Below are 26,243 nucleotides of genomic sequence, written 5' to 3'. Positions count from 1 at the left end.
TTTAGTCATTAATATTCATGAATATTAATTTATATTCATGATACTATCCCAGGTGGTTGCTAGGGTGTTGCTAAGGTGTTGCTAACATGTTGCTATGTTATCATAGGTTGTTGCTAGCTGTTTGCAATATTATTCCAAGTTATTCTCTAGGTGTTACTGTGGTCTCGCTATTGTGTTGCTAAAGTGTTGTTATGTTATCCTATGTTGTTAATTGGGTGTTGCTAGGTATTTACAATAGCATAGCAGGTGGTCAGTACTGTGATACTATTCATTATGTCAGCCCCTTGGTATCGCGCCTTCTCCCGGGCCGCCCTCTCCCGAGCCGCCGCCCACGGGCTCACATAAGGACTTTTGTTGTGTTTTTGTTCTTGTTTTGATTCACTGACTCAGTTCTTGCTCATTTACGCTCATGTGTGTTTGGTTCATGTTTGGTTCTTTGAGTCGGTTCAGTGTCTTGTTTCATGCTCATGTAGGTGAATTAGTTCGTTTGTTTTCACGTGTGTTTCTAGTTTGCTAAGTTCATCATGTCTTGTTTAGTTAATGTGTTTCACCTGAGACTGGGGGTACTTAAGGAGCTCGGACACTGAGCTCCCGGCTAAGAATTGCTAATTTGGGACCTTGAGGTAGCCTGAGAGGTTCCTGATACAGCTCACGGTGCAATATAGGCCAGCTTCGGCTCTTCATCCACGTTCTCGAGCAGGCCACCCGGCCATCCACGGATTTAGCGAGGCGCTTTCGTTCGCTCCCAAGTTATACCCACGACTCTCGCTCCAGCTAGGCGACCCTCTGCCACACAGCAGTTCCAGGTTGGGTCGGCCTAGCCGCTCTTGTCTAGTAGCTGGTCCCCCAGCTAAACCCCCGGTCTCAGCTCTGTAAGTTTTTGCCCTCTGGTTTGCCACGTTCTGGTTCTGGCCCCCTTTTGTTTGTTTTGTTTTGTTAATAAAACTACTTGCATTGGACCCTGCAATCCTTCATTCATCCCTCAGTGTCTGGCCTAACCCGCCTTGACACATTAATAACAGAAAACAAGAAAAGTGGCTAAAATCTGTCAGGAAAATAAGACAGCAGTGAAAAGGTATATCCATTGGTGGTTATTCCTTTATTAGCCATGTGCAACCGTAATATTTTTTATCTTAGAACAAACTTTAACAAGTCATCTTTATTATTATATACAGATAATATAATTGCTGTTGATGATATCATTGTAACTTCAGTACATCAACTTTAACCATTTTAATGTTTAGTGTAAGTTAATTTAATGAGATCCTGTTTCAAGTAGATCCTTTTTGGCTGTTTCTATTGACCACTCATCATGACATTATGTGCCTAAATTGGGGTTTTGAACTAGGATTGTGTAGCATAGTGGGTAACAACACAGCCCTTTCCATTACAGACTAGAGTTCAATTCCCCAGCCAGGCAAGCCCACCTCACTTCATCAATCATCAGTCATTGGGCAAGACTCTTAACACTACATTCTGCCACCTGTGTAACATGATGCAAGTTAGACAAATGTAAAAGACTGTACAGTAAGAATTTTATACAGACAGTGCTTTATGAATCTTTCTGAATGTGTCAGAAGCAAGGTGTTTGGTCTTGCTGTGTTAAAAACTAGTGTTCATACTTGTTCAGATTTGCTTTGATTCGGTTTGTTCGAATAAGTGAGAATACCTTTCGGCCTCAGCAGTGCACCAAATAAGCTTTGAGACCATATTACATATCTACTTCATACAAACTCCACCACAGACCTCAGAGGGTCTCCATCCATTACCACACAAACTCTGGGATGAGTTTTTTTTAAAGTATAAATTTTATTTAGACCAAAAAAGGGCCAAATACAGTTGTTTGGTACTCGCAAGACATATCACCCCTTATTACCTCTATATTTATACACTGCAGTGTTCATGTAAAACTGGTGGTGGTGTGTGTGTTACTGGTTCGGGTACCCAAAAGTATTACATCGAAGGACCATCACAGGATAGCTGAGAGAGCATAATTTGAGAGCAGCATTTTCCAGCATAATAAAGCTTCAGCGCTTTGGGGAAAATGGTTACTGAGAGTTTAGCAGACTGTAACTAATCAAAATGGCCTCAGGACGACTATGAAAAAGGAAGCTATTATAAATATCGCTAACGACCCACAAGTATGTACATTTTTGAACCTTAACTAATGCCTATTTCCTCATCTCTCTCTCTCTCTCTCTCTTTCTCTTATCTCCCTAGTGATGGAAGCCTGTCCACCAAGCAGATCGTGTTCCTCCAGAGACCAGCACTGCCTCTCAAGAGGAAACAATCCAAGGTGCATAACTCCTTAGTCTAGTCTATTATACAGGCTTTTCTCCACACATCTACACTGAGACATCCTCAATGCTTAAGTGGAATTATGAAATAACTGAATTTTGGGAGAAGAAACATGCCTGAAACCCCATCCCCTCTCAAAACATCAGACAAGCTCAGTAAAAAACAGAAGTACAGATATATTTCAGATGTTTATTTGGCTGCTAAAATGAGATTTTTCACCAAATTCTTGTAAAAACACACACACTTAGAGTTTACCCAAAGGCTATAGATCAATGTTCAGAGTGTTGGCGCTGTTCCCAATGTACCTGCTACTGTAATGCACATAGCTCCACTTGTTTGTACTTTATACAAGTATTGGGTAGCGTAGTGGATAACAACACTGCCTTACCCAGTCTGAGGTTTGATTCCCTGCACCAGTAAGCATCCTTGGGCAAGACTCCTAACACTAAATTCTCTTAACTGTGTTACATGATTCAAATGTAAGAGCCTCAGTCAGACACCATGAATCTAAATGAGAAGGTGCAGAACAGAAACTGGTACAGGTTCTGGACCAGTGGTCTTCAAACAAATGCATGTGGGTAATTTGGGACCAATTGTCATTCCTGTCATAAAAATTGACCTTTAGTACAATCTTAAAATGATGAAGGTGCTTCAGCTTCAGCTATTTCTTTATCGGTTTAAATCATATTTAACGGTTCTCTATTAGAAACATGATTCTTTATGGAAACAAGAGTAGTTCTTTTACTTAAAATTAACTAATAATCATAAAACCCAAAAGTTATTTTGCTCTGCTGTGACACAGTGACACACTCCTCTTACATTTGGTGTCCTTGAGAGCCTCCAGACTGAGGCTTTAGCACTAATTAGAGAGCAGCTACTAAAGCTGTGTTCACACTGCAGGTGTAAAAAGAGCTTCACAGTGATAAGGTCTTTTCATCCGGTATACGTCAAGTCAACAATTTGCCACTGAATTTGATCAGGTCTCTTTGCCATCATTGTTCTTCACATCAGGTAAACTATTAAAAACTGAGCTTCCCTTCCTCCATAAAAGCAAGCATGTAAATTCACCACATTTTCTATTTTCTATAGAGGAAGTGCAGTATTTAGTACAGTCATTTTGGTGTTTACTGTTTGTCCTCCACACATCAGAGCAGAGTAGCAGATCAGCTCTGATTTGCTGATTTGGACCTAAAAAAAAATTGGACAATGTAAGGAAAGGTGGAGTACAGCTGTGCTTGTTGGGTAAACACTCAGCATTCAGCAGTCTGATCTACTCAGGTTCATTTCAGATACCATATTATATGAGACATATTAAGAAGACAATTCAAACAACCAAAGAAAACGATTTGATTTGGGCCGTAAATCAGATTCAGGCCAATTTGGGAACCTGAGCGTAGCATAAGGTAGTCTAGTTATGAATGAAAAGCAACATTAAAAATGACATTGCTCATAAACAGCTGTCAAATAAGCAAATCACTATAATATAGATATTCATGATACTTTTTTTTTTGTCACAGCAGACAAGGACAGGACCAGGCCAAAAATCTATCAAATATCTTGTGGATCGCTGCCCTAGTGGGTCTGTATTTCATGAAGATATGAGGTGAATTTAAACTCATCACCCCAGTGACTCCAGATTTTCTGACCAAAATGTCTTCCATAGATGATTCATTCAGAAGATCTAGGGTCACTGGAGTGGTGATGTCTTTAATCAGGAGTGTTTTTGAAGGATTTCAAAGGCTTCGGAGAAGTGTTCGCACCTTTTTCAAACAGGATCCTGTCGTCTCTAGCCTCTGAATTGCACTGCTCATTAATTATTGCGCTGCTGCAAATGGGCCTGTGTTGTTTGAAAAGCTGTTTGTTGTTGATTTTCCTCAATATTTCTTTATTGTCTCGTGAAGTGCGTTCCGTCCCTGAGGATGCAATTGCAGTCCCTTGATATTTTCTACATTCGTTCCCCACATCAGTTTGAACCACCTCTTTTTTTATTGTTCTGAATAAAAACTCATTAGCAATGTCCTTGATTTGCATAAATGAAACGGGCTCTATAAACCCACCCTTGTGTTTCAGAAACTCATCTTCAGAACGCGAAACAAGGCAACCAAGAACTCCATCAAAGACGTGCCGAAGAACAAGAAGAAGAAAGGCGCAGCCGCCGAGAAAGAACTGGACGACTCGTCGAAGGTCCAGGACAGGGTGGGGAATGATGCAGCTGAAGAGGATAACACGAAGGACACGAACAAGAACAAAGGGAAAACCGAGGGCAGGAACAGAGAGAAAGAGGCAGTGGAGGTTGAGGAGAAGAGCGAGGAAGGGATAGAGAATGACAGAGAGGTCAGGAGAGAGATAGGAGCCGAAATAGACCGAGAAGAAATAGATGAAGAGGAAAAACAAAAAGGATCAGAGGGCAGGAAAGTGCAAGATTTGACTACTGTGGTTAAAAACGAAGAGACGGGAAATGAACATGAGCAGAGTGATCTGAATGCAGAGGCGAAGGTAGAAACAGGACAAACAGACTCATCTGGAGTGGATAGGACAGAGCAGGAAACCCACCAACAGCACACAATGGCAGCCGAGGAGTCTCAACATCCGGCCGATTCAGCCAGTTTGGAATAAGTGCATTATTGGCCTTGCCTCTGCTTGCAGGGGGCGGGGCAATGTGGACATTACAGTGTATGAACAGGGGGGAAATCTTACAAACAACCTAACACCTGTTCCTGTGACCTCTTATAGCCCACTCTGACCATAACAGTGGGCCATAAACAGACTCTCCCCACTCGCCCGCTCTACCTAAGCTCTGGTTTAGGGCCAGAGATTATTATCTGTAAAAGCACTGGATATGAAAATTACATGGATGTACTATATATAAGCCCAGCGAGGCCCAGGGCTGATGAAATATACTGACTCTTGCGCTGTCCATTATTGTGAACCTTACCTCAGTTGAAAATAGCATATGCTGTGTAAGCAGTGGGTGCATCCAGTGTGCTTAAATAACAGGAGGAGAGGGTGGCTGTTGTTGCGAAAGGCAATCTGTTGTAAAGTAAAGAAGATATTGTTGTGTCCTTCTGTTTACATTTATGAATATGTTCAGTCACGCTCCCAGCCAGCATAAAGTATTAAATGCACACTGAGGAGAATTACTTTGGAATAGCATCAGAAATATGTGTTTGCATTTGAGTTGTCAGCTTTCGGAGCACGTTTTCAACCACAGCCGGAAAGAAATCCAGAGACAATCTGTGCTGACTCTGCAACAGACTGTTTATTTTTTATCTTATTTCTCACTCGCCGAGGTAATGAATGTCAAAATCCCAGACGTCCACGGGTCCTTCAGTCCACAGAAACCAAAAAGTTGGAACATGACTCAAGAACATGCCAGACAAATGAGGCTCTAATCTTCTCTACCAGAAAACAAGTGTTACCCTGCAAGCAGCAGATCATCCAGAGTAGAATCCATTTGCACAGTCTCAGAACGAAATGGGTCTGACCTTTTTTGACCTGGCCTGTGTCAAGGGATTCATCAGGAGATGAGGATACACCTATTAGCTGAATGTCATGACCTCTCATTCATTTGTAATTAGCAATGGGAGACCATCTCAATTCATAATTCATTTCATAGTCTGATGGTGTCATGAGATTCACAGTACCAGTTAAATGTTTGGAGACACAGATGTATGTATTTCATAATTACAGACGTCATCATATGTCTTACACTTAAATAATGTTAACGCCCTGATATGAATTTAATTAAAGAAAGTAAAAGATCTCACCAAAAAGACAAGGAAGGTGAATTCTTGTGGCTCCTTATGAAGTTGATTAGTCAACATCTTCACTACTATGAGAAAAAGTGGTGAATGATTGTGGTATCCATACATTTGACTGGTACTAGATGATTGGACATCCCAAAACCAGGGAAAGACCTATCTGACTCAAAGTTAGGGTTGCAATAACCGTCACATAAGAAGAGTCATGGGGTGTTTTAACGTAGCGCTGTGGTGTTTCCAGAAGGCACCCCCCAGTATTGCGTAGCTAGCTGCAGCTGTAGGGATTACGATCAAAGGCGACTAAGGGAAAAGACATTTAGCGTTCACATGATGCTGACTGTACCTTACGGGCTGGCTTCCCGGACAAAGATTAAGCCCCAGAATCAAAAGGATTTTCCATGGAGAATCACCAGTGATGCTGTCGATTAGGCCAAGACTAGGCTTAATCCGTGTCCAGGAAACAGGCCAAGAAGCTAATGTTTTATCTGAGAGTTGTTTAGTGGGGCGGAAGGAAAGGAATAACAGATGAAACGCGTGTGGAGCGTAGGCTGGAGCTGTTTCCCCGCGGCGATTTATCCTGGCTCCTACTGTCCAACGTAATTCTTGCGTGTGGTCTGATAGATCTCAAAGCAAGGGCAAAAGGACTTATTGGACCAATGTTGGACATCTAATAACTAAAGAGGTCCCATGTAACATTTTAATAGCTTTTGCATTTCCCCCGTCCAGAGGCCAAGTGCTCCAGTCCCTCTTCGCCATCTATGCCCATCACCCTGGACTTTACGAAGACTAGTGACCATCCGGTCCAACTCAGTATGGTTCACAAGAATGTGTTTTCACGTCTCACTCTTTGCTTCATGCATTGCGATCAGTGAACTTCGGTACATACACTACCGTTTAAAAGTTTGGAATCCTATTACATTTTTTTAGGTTGTTTTATACAATATAATAACTTTAGAAAGACACCTAAAGATATTTCTGATGTTTTATGTCAAATTTTAAATGTTTTGAGAGACAGAACTTTACTGAAATTATTGATTCATTGAATTAAATTTGATGTCATACAACTTTATAATGATATATAACTTGTGTTATAATGTTAATACTGATATTTGTACAGCTTACGTATTAATTTTACAATGATTTTTGGTTCTTTTCTTAAGTTTAAACACATGTAAACGGTTTAATTTTCTTTATTATTATTATTATATAATTACTTAAACGTTGCCAAATTGTAAAGAATTGAGAAATTTGAATAATTTTATACATTTATCTTTTATCAACCAAATTGTGTTTTTATTATTGTAAAAGCCGTTTGAAAATCTTTGAACAGTGATTCCAAACTTTTGAATGGCTGCGTCTGTCATTACAAAGCCGTGTCTGATGTGTTTATCATTTTAATTGCTCCTAGTTGCTGAGTAGTTTGTTAGAATGGATGGGACATGGGTCGCTTGTCATTGTAATGTGATGGCAGAGTTAAAGTATCTTCGTGATAATGACTGCAGTGTTCTTCTTTACCGAGCAAAAACAAAAAACAAAAAAAACACATGGCAAACTGGCATTCAGCTTATCGTCTGTTCACTCTCAGCTGTCTTAACACTGATAAATGAAGAAGTGCTGATATAATCTTCTCTTTTGTTGCTTATGATTGTTGCCTTCTGGCAGGTGATTAATTATGCGCTGTGTTTTCTGCTGCTGTCAGTGCCTCTCCTGCTCGGGTGGGTTTGGCTGTGTGTCATACCGTTTACGTCCGTAGCTCTCAGAAGAGATTCCTTAATGTCGAACAAACTCCTGTGTGAAGCGTCAGAAAACTCAAAAAAAGAACAGTGCTGTGGAGGTCAGCCCTACCTTAAAGGGTCTTTGCGTTGTTGCTTTGTAGATGCTGGATGCCAAACTGGACGAGAAGGGCAGAGTTACTTCAATGGTTTGTGTGCTCTGTGTGTTGAGCTTGCTATGTGCAAAATACATAATACACAGCACCTCCGGCATTCTAGCAGCATTCCTTAATATATTTGAGGGCACCATGCTATTTCATGAGCTTGAAAGATGGATGTCTGATGGCCCTTTTATACTAACGAAACATTTGCAGCTATGGTCTCTCACATAATACAAAGGTTACGGCAAGAAAATTTGAGTGTTCCCAAACTTTTCCCAAACTGGGCAAGGAATATCATGAAAAATCACCTCCAACATGTCCTCAGTTTATGGTTTATTATTATTATTATTATAGGTTTTTAACTGTTAAAAACAAAACTGCCAGATGCAATAGATACGTTCTCCAAAGCAATGGTTCTCAAAATTACCCTCATGGACCTTCAGATGGTTTGGATTTTCCAAGCTCAACTCACAACGAAGCAAAAAATGTGGATTGTCCATGGTTGCCAAATATTGAGCACCACAGATGGTCCTTCTTAAAAATCACAGAGTGTGCATTGTCTGAAGGGTCCTTAAACCTTTGAAAGGTTCTTCACACTCGTGTATCTCTTTTTCAGGCATTTCTTAAGGAAACCAAAAGTGGTTCTTCAGTGACGTTCACGCTCACTCTGAGTGTTTCTTGCAGGATGCAAAAGAAGAACCACTTCTGGTTTGCTCAAGCAGTGGTTTCCAAAACCAGTCCACAGTGATCCCCAGAAGATCCTGTTTTAGCTTCAACCCAACTCATAACACATCAAGACATCCAGAGTAAACATGTGAACGACTTGGAGGTCCCTGAGGAGGTCTGAGAAACCACTCCTCAAAAAATGTCTGCAAATGAGATGTGAGTTTGAGGAACCTTTTTTGACATCTGTAAAGGTTCTCAGAAGAAAACCTAGATGGGCGTAGAACACTTGTGTTGTCTGTGAGGTTCTTCACATTCACATCTCTTTTTCAGGCATTTCTTAAGGAAACCAAAAGTGGTTCTTCAGTGATGTTCACGCTCACTCTGAAAACAAAGGTGCCGAACAGTGTTTCTTGCGGGATGCAACAGAAGACCCACTTTTGGTTTGTTTCCCAAAACCAGTCCACAGTGATCCCCAGAAGATACTGGGAATCTTCTCTTGCTTCAACCCAACTTATAACACATCAAGACATCAAGAGTAAAAATGTGAACCACTTGGAGGTCCGTGATGAGGTCTGAGAAACCACTCCTCAAAAAACTTTCTGTTTTGAGATGAGATGTGGGATTGAGGAACCTTTTTTGAGGTCTGTAGAGTTTAAAGGTTCTCAGAAGAAAACCTAGATGGGCGTAGAACACTTGCATAGTCTGAATGTTCTTTAAACCTTTAAATAAAAGGTTCTTCACCCTCAAACCAGAGCCAGAGACAGCTGTTCTATGGCGTTGTTCAAGCAACCCTTTGTGGGACCTTTCTAGCTGCCCATTAGCAATGGTCCACAATGTCTTGGGAATAACATCTCATTACATTAGCATACATTAAAGAAAGATGAGATGTGAGAAAATGTGAGATGGAAGAGATGCAAGGTTTTGATATGACAGGAATGACTTGTAGATGCAGTTGAAAGGAGCCTGGCTCAGAAGAGAGACACCTGGTGTACTTGTCAGGTCGCAGGCTCCATCTGTAGGGTGCAGAGGCCTCTGCTTGACCTCGTTTGCCGGTGACTACAGAAGATTCGGCTTTCTTGCCCAAATGAGACAGAAAAAACAAGGGTGTGAAAGGCGGCGTGAAACAGGATCTGCTGCTTCATCTGCTGAATAACGCTGAGTAACCTTTACCACGCATCCATGGCCGTCAAGACAACCTGCGGCTAATGGAGCTTTCGGCCCCTTTCTAGAGCATCCGCTCGCCGCGTACGCAGCTAATATGCGCTTTGCTCCTTTTACGTAACCTTTTCATGTGTCAGAAGCTCCGGCAGCAGAGAGAAAGGGAGCTTATTACTCGTAATAACTCGCAGTTCCTTCAGTTCATTCCCTGTTTGCTTTCTTTCCAAGTGGCAGAACCACTGGAGGGCTGTGTGTGATTATGTACTGAGTTTTTTTGTTTGTTTGTTTGTTTGTTTTTGTTGTTGTTTTCTTTCTGCTGGTGAAGTACAAATAATGTTGTATATTTGAAAACATTCTGAACTCTGGCGCCAGTTTGGCGATCGCTTCTTTGATTGTCGTTCATCGCAGCCATTTGTAAGACATTATCTCCTGTTTGTTTGGATTAGTCGAATGCAGCGTAGTCCATAAATAACTGGACGGTGATATGCATTTGTGTTGTCTTGGCTCTGTGCTCCAGCTTACTGGTTTCGATATGAGACAATGACAGTCAGCTTTTATTCACAGTCGAGGACAGAGTGTATTTAGTAGCCCAGTATCTGTTCCCAGTAGCCTTGTTTTTCACTTTTTGACTTTGGCTGTTGTTCTTTACATTGTGTCAATGTAAAGTTGGCAGTTGAGATGTTTTCTTCTCCTGTAAAGCTGCCATTTGGGAGATACAAGTTTTTAGTATAGGGAACGTGCAGTAAAGTCAGAGACCACTTTCAAAGAATTTTCAGGAGACATTTCTGTGGATATTAGGAAAAGAAGATAATCCACTTACAGAAGGAAAAGGAAAGTCAGAGGATAATCAGTGGCCAAATAGGAGTTTCCAACACTGAACCTGGTACCAGAAATCTGGTAAACCACCAACAGCATTCAGAGTGTTTAGCTTTGAGAGAGAGCAGAGAAAACAAAGCTCCACTCTCGTTTCAGATCTGAGAATATCAGAAATCTGGTGGAGAAAACTCAACACTGTGGGTCTGAAAGACAAATAAAAAGAAATAAGAGCTTCTCAGAACAACCAGCTCCGGGCCCAGGCCTCAACATCATTAAATGTGTTTGAGATGATTTGGACAGTGAGGAGCAGAAACATCTCCTGAACTTCTAAGACTGATGTTTGTGGAGAAACACTGAAAGTGAGGATGGAGGGTGGAGTTCTGAACACTCAAACATCTGATTTCTAAATATTTTACAGTTAGCAGTTGATGCTTTTGTGTCTATGTTAAATAGGTTACATGTGATCTCTGACTTTTGCATAGTTCTGTACTTCAGAATGTCCCAATAAGGCACATGGGAAACTTTGCTAATCGTCAATGTTCCTCATTACGACTGGGTGGCAGTTATTTTCTTTGTGCAAATATTTCTTATTGTTTCATGAACACCTCACTTATCATTCAGTCAAGTCAGATTCCAAAATTCTCATAATCTCCTTCTAACTCCTGTAAACTGATCAGCTCTGCCAAAGTGGGACACTTAGTAAATGCACCAGGAGACCCTCATTAAAGCTATACATCCTCATGTCATTGTGTTTTGTGAGCCTTCACACGCCTCCTAAATGTTTTCAGGTGCAACAGTTTGTGTGCAGAACTAGAACAGTGCTGTGGCCTACCAGCTGTACAGGAAAAGCTGTAGAGCAACAAAACATTTGGCAAGTCGGCATTTAGCCGAAGGCAGAACAACGAGCTGAACTGGCTAAATATTTAAAGGGTGAGCTTCTACACTTTCGTCCCATTAATGGTGGAATGGACTGAATACAGATACTTCATTTCATCGCAGGCCGGTCAAGAACAATGTCTTGGACAGGGGTTATCAAACTTACAGAGCTTACAAATGCTCTTCAGTCTGGGTCCATCCAAACAAGCTCAGTCGTCAAACAACGTCTACCGATTAGCCAGTAGAAACACGAGCTGAATGTCAGCTAGCAAACCAGCTAACTAGCACAAATATCTCTGCCAAAAGGCCTTAGAGAACTAACACTGATAATCTACATTTCAAGGAAGAATGGGCTGAAAATATGCCGTTATAATGCAAGAGCAGGTACTAATGGGTGCCCCATGGGTGCAATAATAGCCTACTGAATAACTCCCACTGTGTCTTTACCACACTCTGCAACAGCTGTCTCGTTAAAAAGGACACTGTATGGTTTATTAGTGCTATAATAGCTCCTATATGTGGCTATGTAAGTGACAACTCACTCAAAGGCCAGATCTGGAGCTGTAAGGTTAAGGAAATGAAGATGAATGTGATGGATATTAAGTTGAATAGAGATTAGATTGAAGGTATTACCAGCTAGGCATCTACAAAGCTTATACAGTATGTTATCTAAATAAAGAAATGAAGTGTTACCAGTGTTACCAGGATTTATGAATGGATGTACTGCCATATACATACACGCCTATGGCAGCAGCATTAGAAAAAGGGCAGTTCTGAAGTGGACAGTAAGCATCTTAACTGCTCAGATCCACCCAAATGTCTCAAAGTGGATGGTGCTTCGTCTTGCAGAAGAACAAAGACTGAAAGAAATGCTTTCAGAGGCCAAAAGTGGAATGTTCTTGACTAACCCAGTCAGTGACCCAGAACCCCACTGAGCAGCATTTCACTTACTGAAGGAAAAGCTTAAGGAAGAATTCCCTAAAAAACCAGAGAGAAGCTGAAACCGGCTGCATTACAGGCTTGGCAGGGTTTCACCAGGGAAATCCCCAGCATCTGTTGATGTCTGTGAGTCTCAGACGTCACGCAATCATTGATTCCAAAGGTATACATAACAATTTTATGCTCGTTTGTCCAATTAATTATGGCCCCTGGAAATATGTGTTGGTTGACCTATTGTAGACGAAACTGCCTGAATTACAGCTGACTTTAAACTCAGTCCTTTCACTTTAACCTAAAATGCTGGAGCACAGAGCCCAAACGATGACTGTCCGATTACTTATGGGCTGTACTGTGTATGTGTGTTAATGTATTCTGTACAATTTGTATATTACAAATATGATTTATATTTGATTTGCCTTTTGAGTACTTCTGACATAAATATTCTAACTATGCTTATTCTAACATGTGGTCCTGTCCTTGTGTTAAATCTCACTCATGCTAATTCATGAACTAGCGTCCCTGAGTTCAGCTCTCTGAACCCCATGCCTCCAAGATCTCCAAGATCCCTGAGAAACTTTTGAAGGTTTTTTTATTTGAAACTGTGGAGGAACCTCTTAAGGTGCTTTGAGGAACATTCAATGCCTTTCCTTAAAGCACCTTAAGAGGTTCCTCCACAGTTTCAAATTGAAGAACCTTCAAAAGTTCCTCAAGGATCTTATACTTTTAACGATGTGGAACCAAACATGGTTCTTTTGTGGCTTTGCCTTAAAGTGTGGAGTGTAGATGTATTATGTAGTCTCCCAAAATGATGGGTGTAAATGAGAAGTATGGAGTCTATTCTGACCAGTACAGTGTTAAAAATGCTAACACTAGCAGGGTTTCCATACGTCCTGAGGGAACTGAGAAACATGACAGCACTGCTTGAATAGAGGTGTTGGCATGCAATGTCAAGAACCCCTTGTGGTTCCCTATATAGCACATATATTCCCTATATAACCACCACAATGTTAATATTCTTCAACAATTTAAAGGTTCTTCACACTCAGACATCTCCTTTATGCATCATTAAAGGTTTAAGATCCTTCTTCAACCTTCAAGCAACCTTTGTCTTCTGAAAACCTTTTCTTAAAAGTTCCTTAAAGCACCATAAGAGGTTCCTCCACAGTTTCATATTGAAGAACCTCATTCATATTGAATGTTCCTTATACTTTTACAGTGTGGAACCAAAGTGTGGAGTGTAGATGTATCGCGTTGCCTGAGAAAAATTTAATAAGCGTTATTTTTTTCCCCCGTTTCCCAAAATGTTGATGTTTGATGTCTTAAGTTTACCCTTTTAGCTTTGAACTGCAGCTACGAGGCTAATGTCGCTAACAAGTAACAACCACTAATTCACACTAAAAAGGCTTTTCTAAGCATCACAGTGTTTTAAAAAAGGCTAATGCTAGCAAGTTAGGCATTTCTCAGCACGTAGACCAATATATCTGACTAACTGGTTTATAATTCAAAGTTATCTGAGGAAAATCGGTAGGTTTTCATGCTTCTTCAGGAGAGCTAATGAGCTAACAGAGCTAACTAAGCTAACTAATAGCCTACATCGAATGCCTTGTTGTCTTCTACACAAAGTCTAACTGTCCCAAACATATCAGAGAAGCATGTTTTCATAATTTCTAGACTTAGCTAACATCAGCTAGAGTAGCTAGCCTAGTCAGATTCAAACCCCTGACTCTGGCCTACAAAGCCAATACTGGACCAGACAGCCCTTCCATACTTGAGGGTGATGGTCAAAAGCAGATCTGCAACAAGAGCCCTTCCAGCTTCAAGTACGGCTCGGCTCGACCCGCCATCCCTCAAAATCCACGGAAGACGAGCGTCCAGGCTTTTTCTGTCCTGCACCGAAGTGGTGGAACGAACTTCTCCTGGGTGTCCGAACAGTAGAGTCCAACGCTCACTGTCCTCAAACCCAGACTGAAGACCCTCCTCTTCTAAAAGAGTATTTTGCCGAATAGTAGAGTACTATGGTCTCCTTACTGACTTGTGTTTAGTAGAGTCTAAACTTAGAGGATCTTTGAATTTTTAGTCTATTTAAAGTAGCTGAGGTTTTTCTTGGGTAAATAGTAAAGCACTTTTGTAAGTCGCTCTGGAGAAGAGCGTCTGCTAAATGCCTTAAATGTAAATGTAAATGTAGTGATAGAGCTACACCAAAGCTAGGCAATGCTATCTCGGCCTACTCAGTCAGTGAACAATATGTGTTTGGCATGCTAATATTGAGCCATTTATGTTTTATAACAAAGTCATATCTCTGTTTTGTGAAATGCAACAAATACCAAAATACCGATTTACCCAAGTACTTCTACATCTATTTCTGTGATTATTTTTGACATTAAAAAAAGAAATTAGCCATTAGAAATAACAGTAGTTATCTGGTTGCAATGGCTGGTTGCAATGGGTGGGATCTACATATTAGTCAGCAGTGAACAGTCAGGTCTAAGTATAAGAATCTGAGCCACTTTGTTGAAGAGTCAAATTGTGATGGCTAGACGACTGGGTCAGATCACCTCCAAAACATCAGGCAGGTCTTGTGGGGTGTTCCCAGTATGCAGTGGTCAGTACCTACCAAAAGTGCTCCAAGGAAGGACAACCAGGTCACAACTAACAGCTAATAGACCTAAAGGATCTTCTGCCAACATGTTGATGCCAGATACCACAGGACACCTACAGAGGTTATGTGGAGTCCATGCCTCAACTGGTCAGAGCTGCTTTGTTGGTAGGTGGTTTTAATGTTATGGCTGATCGATGTAAATGATAAATTAGTAAAATTGCTGATAAATTGAGATGGAAACGCATTTAAATAAATAATCTAAATAGAAATGAAATATGGTCACATGACTGATCCTGTGATTTTGTTTTTGCGTCCAGTTTAGCTGCAAAACATGACAAAAGGCAGCAGGTACCAGTGGACTGATGAGGAAACTGAACGAACCTTTATTTTATCAAATACCAAAAGCCAACAGTGACGTTAACAGAATAACAGAGGGAAAGTACCCAAGCTTGACAGAACAGCTGAATGGAAACCTGGCTAACAGCTAACACATCAGTTAGCATCATGCAGACTTGTCTTTACGATCTCTCACTGGCTGTTAGCCTCATTAACTATCGGCGTAAAGCATTCCTTTAAGCCATTAACTGCTCTTCACAGCTCAGCCGATCGTACCATGAGCATCTGTGAAGGGTCTATGCTTGATTGACCAGTTCTGGCACAGCTGGTCTCCTTCGAAAGTCCAGAGGGACTTAAGTCTATAACTACAACAGCACTGAGAATGTGCTCACAACAACCACATCCAATCAATCTTGTGGCCATTAGCGGACAACTCTAATGATGGTTCAGATACCCGGGGAGAACAGATCTCTGAATAATGAATGAGAAATGTCACTTTATCAAGAAAAAAACAACAACAACTGAGGAACATGACACCACTGTTACACACTTAGAAAAACAGCGGTACTACAAAGGGTTCTTTACACAATGTCGTAGAAGAACCATTTTGGTTCCATAAAAGTTCCAGGTTCAGATTGTAACGTTTAGACGATCAGGTGGGTTTAATGGGGTGTTCCCAGTATGCAGCGGTCAGAACCTACCAACAGCTCTCCAAGGAAGTGGAACGACTGGTGACAGGGTCATGGGCACCCATACCTCATTGCTGCACATGGAGGCTCCACCAACCTCACAACTTCCATGATCATGAAAGGATCTGCTGCTATTGTTCTGGAGCCAGACACCACGGGACACCTTCAGACATCGTGCAGAGTCCATGCTTCGACACCTAGAGGTGTTTTGACGGCACGAAGGGAACCTACACAATATTAAGCAGGTGGTTTTAATGTTATGGCTGAAAACAAGAGGCGATTGTCTGGTTCATCGTTTCAGTGGCTACTTTTGGATCACATACACCCTATGTCCAAATGTTTGTGGACACCCCTTCTAATGAATGCATTGAGCTGCTTTAACGTGCATTCATTGCTGACCCCGGTGGGCAAATGCGTTCACACACACACACACACACACACACACACACAGCTTGTCTAGTCAGTGTAGAGATGTACTGCCAATAGAATAGGACTCTCTGGAGCAGATGAACATCATAAACATGAGCCTAGTGGCACCATGCTGCCTAATGCCAGGCGTGGGCTAGAGGGGGCATTGAGCTGTGGAGCTGTGGATGAACTGGGTTCTCTGGAATGATGGGTGGTGGAGCTCCATCCAGTACTTTTGGGATGGCTTGGGGAGATGGGGACGATGAGGTGGGGTGGTGATAATCATACAACATCCTGACTTGATAAACGCCCTCACTGCTGAATGCAAAAAACCCTCACAGCAATGCTCCTCTCCAAAATCTAGTAGAAAGCCTTCTTCCCTGGACAGTCGAGAGCGTTACTCCAACAAAAGCAGGACACACTTTTTTTAATACTCTTTATTTCCAAAGAAACAATGAATGAGCAGGTGTCCCAATACTTTTGTCCATAGGTGATGAAGAGGCCCAAATCTCACATTCTTTCTTTCTCTTAGGGATAAAGTGCCATCTAGTGGCCTGTTGCTGTAGGTGCACCAAACTGACACGTCCCATCAAGCAGCGCTGATGATTGGGCAAAAAAATAATTCTGGACTGGGGTTTTAGGTGCCGATCTGGGTCACATGTTTGTTCCATGTAGTCCCACATCTTAATACTCTTATCTTTCTTATGCAACAGCAATGCATCAATGCCCAGGTGCTGTAGGTGATAATGCATTATTTATTTTGCCACTAGTTATCAGTGTTGGTCCTGGTTCCTGTATTAATTGCACCTTATATGAAGCAAGGGGTCCATTTCAGCTGTGATCTCTGCAAAAAGCAGCATGGTAGTGGTTTTAAACACAGGTCATAAATACAGAAGGTGCACACAGTCTTAACTCACTATCCCCTACTCCATTAGGCCCTAATTAACACAATCGCAGTCCTGCTCCCGACGAGCCTGCTTATCTAGTGCTGTCAGGCTCCAAACTCTACACAAATTAATTACCTCTGCCTGTCTCTGTCTCCGTAATTAGGATCTAAACGGAAGGCTGAACTCACTCGTCAGCTAAAGTGCAGAAAGGCAGCAGTGCGTCGATATACCGCGTCCTCAGTTGACCCCTAGTTCCCTACATGGTGAGTCACTATCTGCCAAAGGAATGGGAATGACCTGAGGGGGTCACGCCGGGAGCTAGATGACAGCCAGTGAAACTATACGTCCAAAAGTTTACCCTAAGGTTTGTGGACATCAGCGTTTCGCCTGGAATCAAGGGGATTAACAGCCACTCAGCTACTCTTCTGGGAAGTTTTTCTACTACACAGTCATATCAGAAAATTAGGACCACCCCTGGTTTGGAATGAATGCAGCCCATTAAATCAGCTCCAATTCCCATATAGGAGCACTGTGTAGTTCTAGACTGTATTACAAACTGTATCCATCTGTTTCTCTGCAGAGACTTTGCTAGTTGGGCCTCCTTTCACCCAGTTCTTCAATGCTCAGGACCCCACAGGACTGACCACCATAGAGCAGGTAGGTGTTATTTGGGTGGTGGGTCATTCTCAGCACTGCAGTGACACTGACTGACATGGTGGTCGTGTGTTAGTAGTGTGTATTGTGCTGGAGGTTCGAGTGTATGAGAGTTGCTGCTGGACTGAGAACAGTCCACCAACCAGAAATATCAAGCCAACAGCAGCGTCCCGTGGGGGGGGCAGCGTCCTGTGAGCACTGATGAAGAACCAGAGGATGACCAACACCAGCAAACTGCTTTACCTTTATCTACAAGGTGGACCAACTAGGTGGGAGTCTCTAATAGAGTGGACAGTGAGTGGACAGTGAGTGGACAGACACAGTGTTTAAACACTCCAGCAGCACTGCTGTGTCTGATCCTCTCTGATCTAATGGTGGTTGTTATAGTGCTGCTAGTAGGTTGCTATGGTATCCCAGATCATTTAGCAACATAATTTCCTATGATATTGCTAAGTGGATGCTAAGGTGCTGATAGATGGCTGCTAAGTGGTTGCTGTGGTATCCAATGTGGTTGCTTTTTAGATTAGTGTTGTCGCTGATTAGTATTGCAAGGTGTCCATTGCAAGGTGCAATAGTTGCTGAGTGGCTATTGTGTTACTAAGAGGTTGCTATGGTGTTGTGCTTTCTAGATTAATGCTATATTATTATTATTGCAAGGCGATCGCAATAATATTCCAGGCAGTTTGCTAGCTGGTTGCTATGGTGTGGCTAGCTGGTTGCTATGATATCAAAGGTGGTTGTTATAGTGCTGCTAAGTGGTTGCTATGGTGTTGCTGAGTGGTTGCTATTGTGCTACTATAAGTTGTTACTATGGTGTTGCTAAATGCTTTCTACATTAATGTAATAGTATTGCCAGGTGATTGCAATGGTATTCCAGGCAGTTTGCTAGCTGGTTGCTATGGTGTGGCTAGCTGGTTGCTATGGTATCAAAGGTGGTTGTTATAGTTCTGCTAGGTGGTTGCTATGGTATCCCAGATCATTTAGCAATATAATTTCCAATGATATTGCTAAGTGGATGCTAAGGTGCTGATAGATGGCTGCTATGGCGTTCCTAAGTGATTGCTGTGGTATCCAAGGTGGTTGTTTTTTAGATTAGTGTTGTCGCTGATTAGAATTGGAAGGTGATTGCAATGGTATTTTAGTTTTTTGGTTGCCATGATGTTGCTTAGTGGGAATAGCTCAGAATCACACAATCAGGCCGATATCTGCAGGACGAATAGCAGATCAACAATCAGACATAATAATAATAAGAAGCAGAACTCAAGCAAATCAGAGAACAGTAAACTGTAATTACACATGAATTACCGTTGCCTTTGGTTCACAAACCCACACAAACATCGTAAGCGGACGTTTAGGTGAATAAGTAAATGGAGTTTACAGGCCCATTAATATGAAGGTGACAACAGAAAGATGAGGGTGACATTCTGAGTGTTTATTTTGCTCTCCATGCGTTACACTGGCTGCTGTTTGCTGTTCAATGCTGCCGCTGTGATGAAGGTCCGCCGGGCCCGAGCAGGCTGCTGTGATGTTGACTGCCTGATCCCCTAAATCAACAGAACAAACCCCAGAGATAAGCAAAGCAATACTGCAGCGTCTTTGAAATAATAACAACACTGCAAGCTCTGCTTTATCTGGCATTGATCTCATCGCATTATCCCTCAAAGTCACATTGTTGAAAAACAGTTTTATGCAAATGAAGCTAAATGGTTGTTTATAATCTTCAAAAGGCGAAGGCAAGACAAACTGCACGCCTCCAAAGTTTATCCCGAAATCTGCTCCAAGTCTGTTGAACATGCTAACATGATGGAATCAACGGATATCAGCTGATTTAGCCGTTAACTTGTAGATATCTACACTGTAAAAATGTAGACCAAGCTGACAGTAGGCCAACTTAGTTCAGCCAAAAGTTCTCCTAACTCACATTTTTTACCTTTGCATCTCAGTTTGGTCAACAGGACACACAAAGTTGAGCCTCAAAACATCAGCAAATGATCTGCAGCTGAGACTGATTAAATACTGTGTAAGATCTTTAGTCTGTTGCTCCGCCCCCTTCAGTTTGTTTACTGTTTATTCCCATCTACAGGTTAGAGCTTGCCCTATCACATGAGGGAAGGCCTTCCTATTCTCAGACTTCTGACCATTGAGGGCTGTGGTGCTGATGGGATTTGCAGGGATGAGCAGCAGTTAGACCGTAGGGCCGGTCAAAATCTGTGAAATTACACTACATATCAAACACAGTTCTGAGTAAATTCACCTTTCCCTTCTCTCTTAGACACAGAAATGTTTTGGACGTGGTACATTTTCAAAGTAAACACCCTGCGACTCTTCACAAGATAACGGGGCTAGTCAGATAGGGGTGGTACCCTTCTAATGTGCTTCTGCAAGTGACACAGCAAGCCAGGCTACGTTAGCTTGTTGAATCCCATGTTTTCTCTCCTAGGAGGCCCACAGATATGAACTGGGTTGTCTAATGTCACAGCTTGTGGGTATGTAGGCACAACAGATACCCAAATGTATGCACACAAGTACGCACACACCTAAAAAAGTGAGTTATTCATATTCATATTATTCAGATTTTAAAGTTTAATAAGCTGATAATGGTAAAATAGAAGGGAAATGGTGAAAACAAGAGAAGAGGGCCCCATTTAGTCCATCTGTGCAGTCAACACACATGCCTGGAGCGGTGGATAGCTATCGCAGCAGTGCCCAAGGAGCAGGCAGGGTGAAGGGCTGTGTTCAAAGGCCCAATAGAGGCAGCTTGCTGAGCCCAGGTATCAAACCCACATCCTGTCATCATTAGCCTGGTGCTCTAACTGCTGACCCACCGCTGCGGGCTCTCCTTTCGGACTATATTTCCTCACAACACCCTGCATGTGTCTTTCCACCATGAATGAATTCAAGCAATAACAGGTTTTAGGCCAAAAACCTTTGGAAACCCCTCAAAGATAAAAACAAAACTGTGTCTATTAATAATAATACACTATTTTGTGTAATAGCTTTCTGTGATATAGCTTCTAAAGGCACTGAGCTCTGCAGAGTTTGCTGATCTCCCTGCTCTAACAGACCCACTCAACCTGGCAATTAACAGGTGAGCTGAGTCAGGTGTGCTTAAGCAGGAAAACCACAAAACAGTGCAGGACAGGAATGGCCCACCCCTGCTATAAGACGTATCTCACCCAGTTAGAACTCTGTCAGGTTCACTGTTGGCTGTTGCTGCAGCAGTGGAAGCGCACGTCGTTCAGCGATGAGTCGTCCAGCGCACCCTGGTAGGGCTCCATTTTGGTCTGGATGCCACAGATACCCCCCTCTGTGCACTCCGTGCTCCAGTAGCCGTACTCGCCCCAGGACATGCCCTGGCCCTCCAGCGTGGGGTTACTGCTGCAGCGGAACTTGATGTTGTTGGCGGCCGTGTCGTCGCCGAACATGCCCTGATGAGGCTCCACCCGCAGCTGGAAGGAGGTCAAAACGCCGCTGGGACACCACTGAGGGTCCGTCCAGTCTCCGAAACTGAGGGGAAAGAGGCGGTTAAAAAAACATTTAGCCTAAATGTAGTTGATCAGTCTGAGGTGTCGGATCTCAGAGACGTCTGAGATTTGGCTTTGTACTGGAGCTACTACAAGGCTAATTTAGCTAACACAGGGTTGCCAGTTCTTACAACTTTCTGGAGGTGAGATTCAGGTTGGTCCAGCCTCAAACAGAAAAGATTGTCTGTAAACACACAGTGAAGTATGTTAGCATAGCTAAAAACAGTCATAGCCATTTTGAGGCCTCAGTTTTGTCCGTACTTTTGTCTGAAATTAAAACGGTAACTTATGGAACGTCATTCCTGGCAGTGGCAGAGAAGCAAAGCACATTTGTACGTTAAAAGTTGACATTTTATATGCTCATTATTTCATAAAAATGATAAAGCTCATGAGCTTTTTCATCTCATTAATCCTTTGTTCTCCATGTTTCTGTTTGAAAATGACATTTCCTGGACATTTGGATAAATTTGGTCAAAATGGTGTCGAAATATTTGTCCAAGTTGTGGAAATAATGACATTTGTTACTTCTTTTTGGATGCCTGAATCTATTTTCAGAATCAGAAATACTTTATTGATCCCAGGAGGGAAATTGTAGCTGTTACAGTTGCAACCGTGTATAAGAATAATTGAAAAATGTACATTTATAAATTATATGAATATAGTAAAGTGGCATATTGGTAATAACTGTAATAATAAATATGTAAAAAAATATGACAATTATTGCACATATTAAACTGAATTACATTGAATCAGAAATACTTTTAATTAATTAAATTAATTAACTTTAATAAAATAACTTTTAATTAATCCCAGGAGGGAAATTGTAGCTGTTACAGTTGCAACCGTGTGTGTAAGAATAAACACTATAAATCTATAAATGAAATACTCTATAAATAGACACTCTATAAATAAACACTCTATAAAATAAAATACATTTAGGACAAAGGGAGAAAAAATTGAGAAAAACCTGAAAAATGTACATATATAAATTATATGAATGTAGTAAAATGGCATATTGGTAATGATAATAATTGGTAATAATAAGTTATTGCACATATTGAACTGAATTACATTACTATTATGTAATTACAATCATTATGAACAGTATAATCTGAGTATTGCACAGCTGAACCATAGTGTCACACACTGAGGGAGGAGTTATAGAGTTTGAAGGCCACAGGTAGGAATGACCCCCTGTGGCGCTCTGTGGTGCATTTCGGTGGAATGAGTCTTGCACTGAATTCTGCTCCTGTGTCTCATCACCGTGTTGTAGAGAGGGTGGGAGCCATTATCCATAATGGCATGCAGCTCAGACAGCATCCTCCTCCCCAACTCTGCCATCAGCGAGTCCAACTCCACACTCAGCCTTGCTAGTGATGTTGCCAGTATTTTGCCAATAGATTATCAATATAATGAGCACTTCACTTGAATAGCAGCTGGGCTTCTAGATACTTTGTGAGACCACATTCACTCAGCTTTACCCAAAGGGTCTGTATGTGGGTCTGCAGTTCAGTTCCTCAGTCTCATAACTATAATATCATACAAATTCACTTCACATATGCTTTGCTAATATGTCCCTTTAATACCTTTAATGACTGAAACAGGGAGGTGAACTCAGAGGGCTCAGTGATGCTTCTAGGAGAATGCATTAAGCTAAAGCCCCCCCCCCCCCCACCTGCCCCCCGCAAGAGAAGAGAAAAGGTGAAAAAGAGGAGGAGACGGGGAGGTGGAGGGTACAAGGTTGTTTATAATGGCTAAGTGGGAGGAGTTCGGGCTGTGGGCCATAAGTCCAATAAGTCTCGAGATTAACACCTGATTGGTAAGTCCACAGTTAAGGGGTTAAGTCCAGTAGTGTTCGTATGAGCTCAGTCCAGCAGAGTTTGCGTAGCTGCATATTTGTATGGAAGCTGTACTTACTATCCACTGTTGGACTCCACGGTGTAGAGGAAGCTTCGGTCTCCATTCTGGCTGCAGAAAAGACGGATTCCATTCAGAGCAGTGTCGTCCCCTGCATACTGATTGGGCTCAACCTGCCGAAAAACAACAAAAAAGCATATAGCATAGAAATCAATTTTATTTACTTCGGATGACTTTGATTACACATTAGCCATTTAATTATGCAGGATATTTTATTTATACATGTATGATTTTATCAAATTATTCATTTTAAGTTCATACAATAAAGCATACGCTACACCCAGCTTACTGTTTCACAGTTGGTATGTACAAGCTTATGTTTTGGGAGTGTCCTATTATGGATGTCTATTGGTTCTATGTTCAAGACACTCTTTCTAATATTATAGATGGAATTTCTCATTTTTTTGCTCATTAATTTTACTTTTTGTCAGGCCACTTCTCTTCTGGAATGTACAGCGACCAGGATAAATAAGACTAAAATCAGAACAACTATGCCTACTATGCCATCAAATACTGAGGCAGATCTGTACAAATGAATGAGAATATAGCGACGTTTGTTGACTGAGGGTGAAACTCTACTATTATCATTAATGCTACTATTATTTAGGGATGTCCTGATCCAGTCAAAGTTTCTTAATTCTGAATATCAGCTAATTCTGATCTGATGTTTGTGTTTGTATAAATAATGAAGCCCCACAGTTTAGATCAGATGAGCAGCTGATTAATCTGTTCAGTAAAATCCCTGTTTTCAGTATCAGTTTCTATAATCAGACTTTCTGGACTGACTGATTTAGTTTAGTCGAGACTTTTCTTAAAATCACTGTTTTGTAGTGTTTAATATCTGATAATCCAGTCTGATCTCCTCCCTGACCAATCAGCTCCCAGCTCCTTTACAACACTGCAGTCTAATCACTTCACACTCTGGACTGGTATCTGTGGTTGTTGGTCTACTGGTGTGTAATAACTGGTGATAGTGGGTGAATGTGCTATGTGTCTGATTGGGGTTTCTATAGAGTGTGTGTGTGTGTGTGTGTGTGTGTGTGTGTGTGTGTGTGTGTGTGTGATTAGCATTAGCCTCCACTCGGTTCTGAATGGGTTCTTCAGTGCTGGTTTATAAACAGAGAAAGGCGAGTGAGCGGTTGTCTGGTTCTCCCGCTGGTAAAACAGTGAGAGCGTTTCAGTGAGAGTTTTATAAAGGGTCAGATATTATGGTCTGTTTTCAGGTTCCACTGGAAAAAAGCTCCACACTGCAGAACCTCAACTCCTTTATTTACCTTCTGAGAACGTCCGCACTGCTGCTGCAGCCGGCTGGGGTATGTCTGTTAATGGCGCCTTAAGGACACCAGACGGAGCTCTGAATACTGTAGTTAAAACAAAGACTCGGAACTGGACTAGGATTAAAATAGCTGACACCCGGTCCTCTAAAATATGCCTGGGACGGCTCGATCCTGATCCACTGGATTGGATGGGGACATTCCTACTGTTATTGGTATCTAACAGTAATGATTAACTCTATGCAACAGCTATTGTGAAGAACTTTGGCGTATCTCGGGCTTTGTAAACAAATGTCCTGTGATCTGTATGTTTACTTGTTAATAATATACAAAAAAATTGGTATCTCTTATAAAAATGAAGGTCATTAACTTTTCAGATTTCTGGTTGCTGATTTTCCACCAATCTGTAAATGTCTTTAGAACTAAGCATTTTACACTCTGAATTGATGTGACTTGATGGTGTTTACATCTTTACCATTAAATTATAAAGGATTTTATTAAAAATAGGTTCAAATAAGTCTTCTTTGTCTGCCAAAATATATTTTTTTAGTTGCTAACTGATACATATGTTAGCAGTGACATTACCCTCAGGCTGAATCCCACAGCGAAGAAGTTTTCCGGGCACATCTCGGGCCACGACCAGAGGCCGAAGCGTTCCCCGTTGGGCACAGAGAGCATGGAGGTGTAGGAGCGGGATGTGAATCTTGTCCCGGCCCGAACCACAAACGAGTTCTCCATTGAATCTCCCTGGGCCAAAGCCACCAGGGACAGCATCCACAGGGCTGATACGGGAACCAACGGCATGTTTGGGCCTTTGGACGCACAGGACAGGACAGGTGGAGTGGGCACAGCACGCTTATATCGCAGACGCCACTCTGTCACCTCACAGGCTTATCACTGTTAATCATTGACTTTAGTCCTGCTGCAGAGCCTGAGAACTCACAGCTGCTATAGGGCAGTTTTACATTACATTGGAAGACCGCTGGATCAAAGGGGAATTAGACAATTAAAGAAAAGAGAATTACTGCCACATTCATCCAGATCAGATTCATTCAAAATAACTGAGAAGGAAGATCTCACTCAGTGGGAATGTTACTTGAAATTGGAAGATTTGGGAGAATTTAGAGCAAAGCGTATTTTAAATGTGTTTGTGGACGGTGGTGAGTTTGTTTTTCAGACAGTGAATTCAGTCAAATATATTTATTTAGATTCAATAATAAAAACAATAATGAGCACAAATTAATTACTTTTAATTAATTAATTTTAACTAATATAATTAATCAATCCTTTTTTTTCATTATTTGGCTGTTTATTTATTTTGTTTATTTGCAATTTCAACTCCTCAGACAGGATTCCACCTAAATAAGAATAATAATAATAATAATATGTTAACTGTTAAATAGTTATACAATCCTGGTACTAATGTTTTACTGCACTCACTCTAACTCCTATCAATAGGGGTCAGAAAGAAGGGGGGGGGGGTTTGAACAGCAGTTGTTTTTCCCACAGTGTTGTTTTTGCTCAAGGATGGATCGTGGACTTGGAATAAACCTGGGTATAAGGGACAT

The 26,243-nt window shown here is 41.6% G+C and overlaps 2 protein-coding genes across 3 annotated transcripts in view; one reads left to right on the top strand and one right to left on the bottom strand.

The window, feature by feature from the left end:
* The window catches only part of rftn1b (raftlin, lipid raft linker 1b), a 123,300-nt gene extending 110,451 nt beyond the window's left edge, over positions 1–12,849 (top strand). For both annotated transcript variants that reach the window (XM_072692439.1, XM_072692438.1), the window contains exons 8-9: positions 2,221–2,296; positions 4,369–12,849. In XM_072692439.1, the coding sequence (XP_072548540.1) occupies positions 2,221–2,296; positions 4,369–4,914 (622 nt within the window). In that variant the 3' untranslated portion in view covers positions 4,915–12,849. The remainder of the gene's footprint in view (positions 1–2,220; positions 2,297–4,368) is intronic.
* A 6,380-nt stretch (positions 12,850–19,229) lies between these two features.
* On the bottom strand, positions 19,230–25,499 carry LOC140537179 (vitelline membrane outer layer protein 1 homolog). The gene is made up of 4 exons (XM_072659499.1): positions 25,261–25,499; positions 23,402–23,514; positions 21,137–21,467; positions 19,230–19,504 (listed from the first exon to the last, which is right to left on the bottom strand). Exons 1-3 carry the CDS (start codon positions 25,477–25,479, stop codon positions 21,158–21,160), a joined length of 642 nt encoding a protein of 213 aa, XP_072515600.1. The 5' UTR covers positions 25,480–25,499; the 3' UTR covers positions 19,230–19,504; positions 21,137–21,157.
* Between the last annotated feature and the right edge of the window lie 744 nt (positions 25,500–26,243).

The sequence above is a fragment of the Salminus brasiliensis genome, chromosome 1 (assembly GCF_030463535.1).
Source record: "Salminus brasiliensis chromosome 1, fSalBra1.hap2, whole genome shotgun sequence".
Taxonomy (NCBI): Eukaryota; Metazoa; Chordata; class Actinopteri; order Characiformes; family Bryconidae; genus Salminus; species Salminus brasiliensis.
Note: the sequence above shows the minus strand (reverse complement) of the source record. Positions and strands in the feature narration are given on the sequence as shown.